At 52.6% G+C, this 4778-nt stretch overlaps 1 protein-coding gene across 1 annotated transcript; it reads right to left on the reverse strand.

The window, feature by feature from the left end:
* Positions 1-1890: 1890 nt before the first annotated feature.
* Positions 1891-4159, reverse strand: PPP1R3G (protein phosphatase 1 regulatory subunit 3G). The gene has a single exon (XM_069730712.1). It carries the CDS (start codon positions 3974-3976, stop codon positions 2936-2938), a length of 1041 nt encoding a protein of 346 aa, XP_069586813.1. The 5' UTR covers positions 3977-4159; the 3' UTR covers positions 1891-2935.
* Between the last annotated feature and the right edge of the window lie 619 nt (positions 4160-4778).

Below are 4778 nucleotides of genomic sequence, written 5' to 3' on the forward strand. Positions count from 1 at the left end.
TCTTTTATAACCATCTATGCACTCTCTGGAAATGAAAATAAATGCTTGACAAAAACCCCAATAAAGGTGTATTCTATGGGTAGGCCATATATTTTGGAGATGGAAATACCACTTAACGGCCAATGACGGGCATAGTCCGTCATTGAATGCCTCCCTCCATTCATCGCTAGAGCCTGCACCTTTTCCGGCACATGACAGCTGATCTGATCAGATGACATGTGCCCCTTAGGGTATGGGCACACGCTGCGGATTTTGCTGCGGATCCGCAGCGGTTTCCCATGAGTTTACAGTATAATGAAAACCTATGGGACACTAAATCCGCAGTGCACATGCTGCAGAAAAAAAACACGCGGAAATGCAGCGGTTTACATTCCGCAGCATGTCAATTCTTTGTGCGGATTCCGCTGCGGGTTTACACCTGCTCCAATAGAAAACTATATATATATATATATATATTTATTTTATATATGTGTGTTATGGCAGTGGGAAGAAGGGGAGCAAAAAAAAAAAAAAAATGGAAATGTAAACACGATGATACCCCTGGCTAACACTGAATTCACGTAAATAGTTTGTTTTTTTTTTCTTTGCGTTCAGGAAAAAAATTATTTTTATCAAAGTGCTGGATATGACGTTCAATTATTTTTGGTTTGCGTGTCCACTTTTAACCATAATCGTCATTCATTTTTCTAAAAAATAAATCAAACATTTCTAAACTTCTCACAACCAGTGACACATGTCCAACAGACATGTGTTTTGCAGAGCCATTACATTGAATGAGTACATTTTGTCCACAAATCAGTACAATTATTTTTCTTTTTTATTTTGCAGTCCGGAAAAAGGCCACACATTATAATGTGTCTATTAACTGCTGAGACTCAGATCAGATGTGTAAATTGGGTCTTAAAGGGGTTGTCTATTACTCGGATAACCCCTTCCCAATCACTGCTTCCACCATTGTGTCACGCAAGCCCCGGGAGAGCTAGTGCCGTCACCGCTGGAACAGCGCCTGAATCGGAGGGGAGTATAGATGTTAATTTGCTTTAATTTCCAGAGTGATTGAGAAGGGATTGTCAGAATCATAATTACTTATGTGCCAATATCTTCCTCCACATTGCTTTTCTAGAAAGCCCCTTCGTCTGAACCAACCACACTGGCTGACCTGTAGTGCTCCCCAAATTAAAAAACAAAACTTCTATAGCAGTGTATACTATACAGTTCAACCACTACTGCAGAATACCATAATGCACTCAGCTGCTGCAGAACACCATTACATACATCTCCACTGCTGCAGACCTTCCAATTAATTGCCAAATAGTGACAAGATGCAAAGTGCATTAATACAGGTCACGGGCCGCAGAGGAAACTTGTAAGGCTACGTTGACATTTGCGGTGCGTCGGGCACAACCGCGGCGACGCATGCGCCCCTATATTTAACATGGGGGGTGCATGGACATGCGTTGTGATGCGTTTTGTGACACATGCGTTTTTTGGGAGCAAGCGTCAGGGCGCAGAGGACGCTGCTTGTTGCATTTTTTTGCGCTATAAAAATGAACGCATGCGTCACAAAACTCAGCGTTTTGCATGCGTTTTTGCGTGCGTTGTGCCGCTGACGCAGCACACAACGCAAATGTGAACGTAGCCCAACATTCTTTACAGAATTCCTTATGTGATCCATTCATAGAGGCAGAATAAGTTGACAGAGCCGGTTGACGGTGACACAGCAAATGCCATAAATAAAGTTGCAGATTGTATTGTCGTGTTTTGGAGCCGCGAGACAAGAGGCACTACAAGTCATGATTTAGTAATGAACACTTGGCAGCTTCATGGACTGCAGCACTGGAGACTGTAAATAGTTACTGTTTGCCCAACTTTGCTTTTTAGACAAACGCATACTGTAAAACTGGAACAAAGTGTCATAATTCGAGAAAACAAGGGGTAAATCGATAAACCTTAGCCTCACGTTCTATTAAACAGACACAAACCGTACAATGGTGCAGAAGCAGGACTTTAATCATGTAAAAAAATAGGAAAGTGCATAAAGAAATGCTGTAAAGTGCAGTGCTGTAAAGTGCACTCCTATAAAACTGTGCAAGCCTCATAGATATCACAGTGGCCAAGAAACGTGCCAACGGCCGATCCCACCTAGCAAACATTCTACATCCCTGCCCTTAGGACACAGCTCTGCAATTACTGATGCTTGAGCTGTTGTTTCACTACAAGTCCCAGCATACGATAGCTCGACAGGTTGCAGTGCGCCATTTATTGTGTTGGGTATTGCCCCGTGCAAATTGGATTGACTACTTATGTCCATTCCTGGGAAAGCAGAGTAAGAACAGATATGGCTGCCAGCACAGCGCCATCCAGCTTTTCCATGTCCAAAGTGGCAAATTTACCAATCCCTGTACCCACCCAACCAGGCTGCATCATCCTACAGAAAGCTGGGTGATGCCCCTGTATGAGCAGTAACGTTGGCCATCATTCCCATATACCCGTATCATACACGGTGAGTAATAATCGTTATCAGTCTGTTATAAGGAAGATTCTTGATAGAAGGCAAATAAAAACCTGATTTATTTCACATTATCCCATTTAGAAGCCAAGAGGAAACGTTGTGCAGTGCCATCACCCAGTCCATCCCATCATCCTCCAGAAATGCCCCCGTAATGGGCAGATAATTCACAGATTACGTGCGCAGTGGGCATTAACCCCGTCCTTTCACATGAAGTGTCCTTGTGACCTCCATCGATCATGTGTGGCTGTGAGAATGCAGGGGGTATAGTAGATTCCTGGGGGGCCACTAGATTGTGTAGTAGGAAGCCGGCGGACATTTCGGATCAGGGTGACCAGTATCTGCCCAGATGTGGATAAGGTGCCAGTCAGTGCCATTGTGCTTAGGAGAGTGACCCGTTAACCCTTTGAGCACCAAGTGTGGGTGCTACCACTGCTGGGGACCCCCAGACTCCTCCAGGCCGGGGCTGCAGGGCTGGAGCGCAGGTAGCCAGTTCTGCTGGCAGCTCACAGTGTAGTTCGCCCCATGGTTGTTGTCCCAGATCTCTTGCCCATGACTGGTAGTGAAGCAGATGGCAAAGTGTATCAGAGAGGTAGAAGGCGGGTAACAAAGGCTGAAGTGGAAGCGCTGGGCGCCAGGGGCAGTGCTCTGCTGGGGGGCAGAGGCCGGGCAGTCCAGGAAGGACAGCCACTCATTAAACGTGTAGCGGACTCTCACCTGGGCACTGTCTCCGGGGTCCTTCACCAGGACGTACCCGGCCACCCCCCAGGCTGAGGCGGACACCTGCTCCAGGCACACCCCCTGCTCATCCAGCCGGGCCAGCAGCTCCGCGGGGACCGGGCCCTCACACACGGCCGTGTCCTCCACCGGCGGGAGCTCCGGCACGGCCGGGGGGTAGCTCTGAAGCCTGGCCAGGACAGCCGGGGGCACCAGCGGCTCATCGGAGGGCAGAAAGTGCTTGACACTGGCCAGGCACAGCCCCAGGGAGTCCGCGAACTGCACCTTCTTCTTCAGCTTACAGCAGCACAGCAGGGAGTCGTCCTCGTCCTCCGCCTCCGGGATGGGGTTCCATGGCAGGGAGCGCGCCCTCCTGCGGGGAGACTCCTCCGTGCTCAGGGGCTCCGGGTACCGGGCATCCATGTGGCCGCGCATCCTGCCCTCCTCGCTGTACCTGTGGCCCCGCAGGACTGGCACTGCCCGCTCCGCCAGGTGCAGGGCGCTCAGCTTCCTCAGCAGCTCCCCCTGCTCCTCCGCGGGTCCAGCGAGCAGCTCACACTCCCCGGACTCCTGCACCGCCAGGGCTCCTTCGTCCTCCACCCAAGCACGGTCGCTCATAGTCCCGTCCCGTGGCGTCCCCGGTAGGAGCTCGGCTTCCCCGCTGCGTCCTGTGTGAGGACTCGGCCCGTAGGCAGCAACGTCCTCCTCAGCGGGCAGCTCACTCGGCGGGCGCAGGCTCTGCAGCTCCATTATACACGTGTGTTATAGTGCCCGGGGGTGAGAGGAGCCGCCATGGCCGTACTGCTGCTCTAACGGTGCTATATGCTGGGGAGCAGCGGGGGCTGCCATGCCGCTCCGCCCCCGGCCACACACTCCGTGCACGGCGGCATGTAGCGAGCAGGACGCGAAACTTCCTCTCAGCAACAGGCAGGAAGCGTCCTCCCCCCGCCCACAGTGACGGCCAGCGGCGCCGCCCGGACACACGGCGCTGTACAGTGCCCCCTACCACAGGAACGGGCTGTACAGTCACTGCCCCGGCCACAGGAACGGCGCTGTACACTGCCCCCGGCCACAGGAACGGCGCTGTACACTGCCCCCGACCACAGGAACGGCGCTGTACACTGCTCCCGGCCACAGGAACGGCGCTGTACACTGCTCCCGGCCACAGGAACGGCGCTGTACACTGTCCTCAGCCACAGGAACGGCGCTGTACACTGCCCCCGGCCACAGGAACGGCGCTGTACACTGCCCCCGGCCACAGGAACGGCGCTGTACACTGTCCTCAGCCACAGGAACGGCGCTGTACACTGTCCTCAGCCACAGGAACGGCGCTGTACACTGTCCCCTACCACAGGAACGGGCTGTACACTGTCCCCTACCACAGGAACAGCGCTGTACACTGTCCCCAACCACAGGAACGGGCTGTACACTGTCCTCGGCCATAGGAACAGCGCTGTACACTGCCCCTGCCACAGGAAATGGCGCTGTACACTGCCCCCAACCACAGGAATGGGCTGTACACTGTCCTCGGCCACAGGAACAGCGCTGTACA

Source organism: Ranitomeya imitator, chromosome 6, assembly GCF_032444005.1.
Source record: "Ranitomeya imitator isolate aRanImi1 chromosome 6, aRanImi1.pri, whole genome shotgun sequence".
In the NCBI taxonomy this organism is placed as follows: Eukaryota; Metazoa; Chordata; class Amphibia; order Anura; family Dendrobatidae; genus Ranitomeya; species Ranitomeya imitator.

Bases quoted from the DNA above. Each gene is read 5' to 3' on its own strand.
- PPP1R3G (XM_069730712.1), bottom strand. From the start codon at position 3,976: ATGGAGCTGCAGAGCCTGCGCCCGCCGAGTGAGCTGCCCGCTGAGGAG.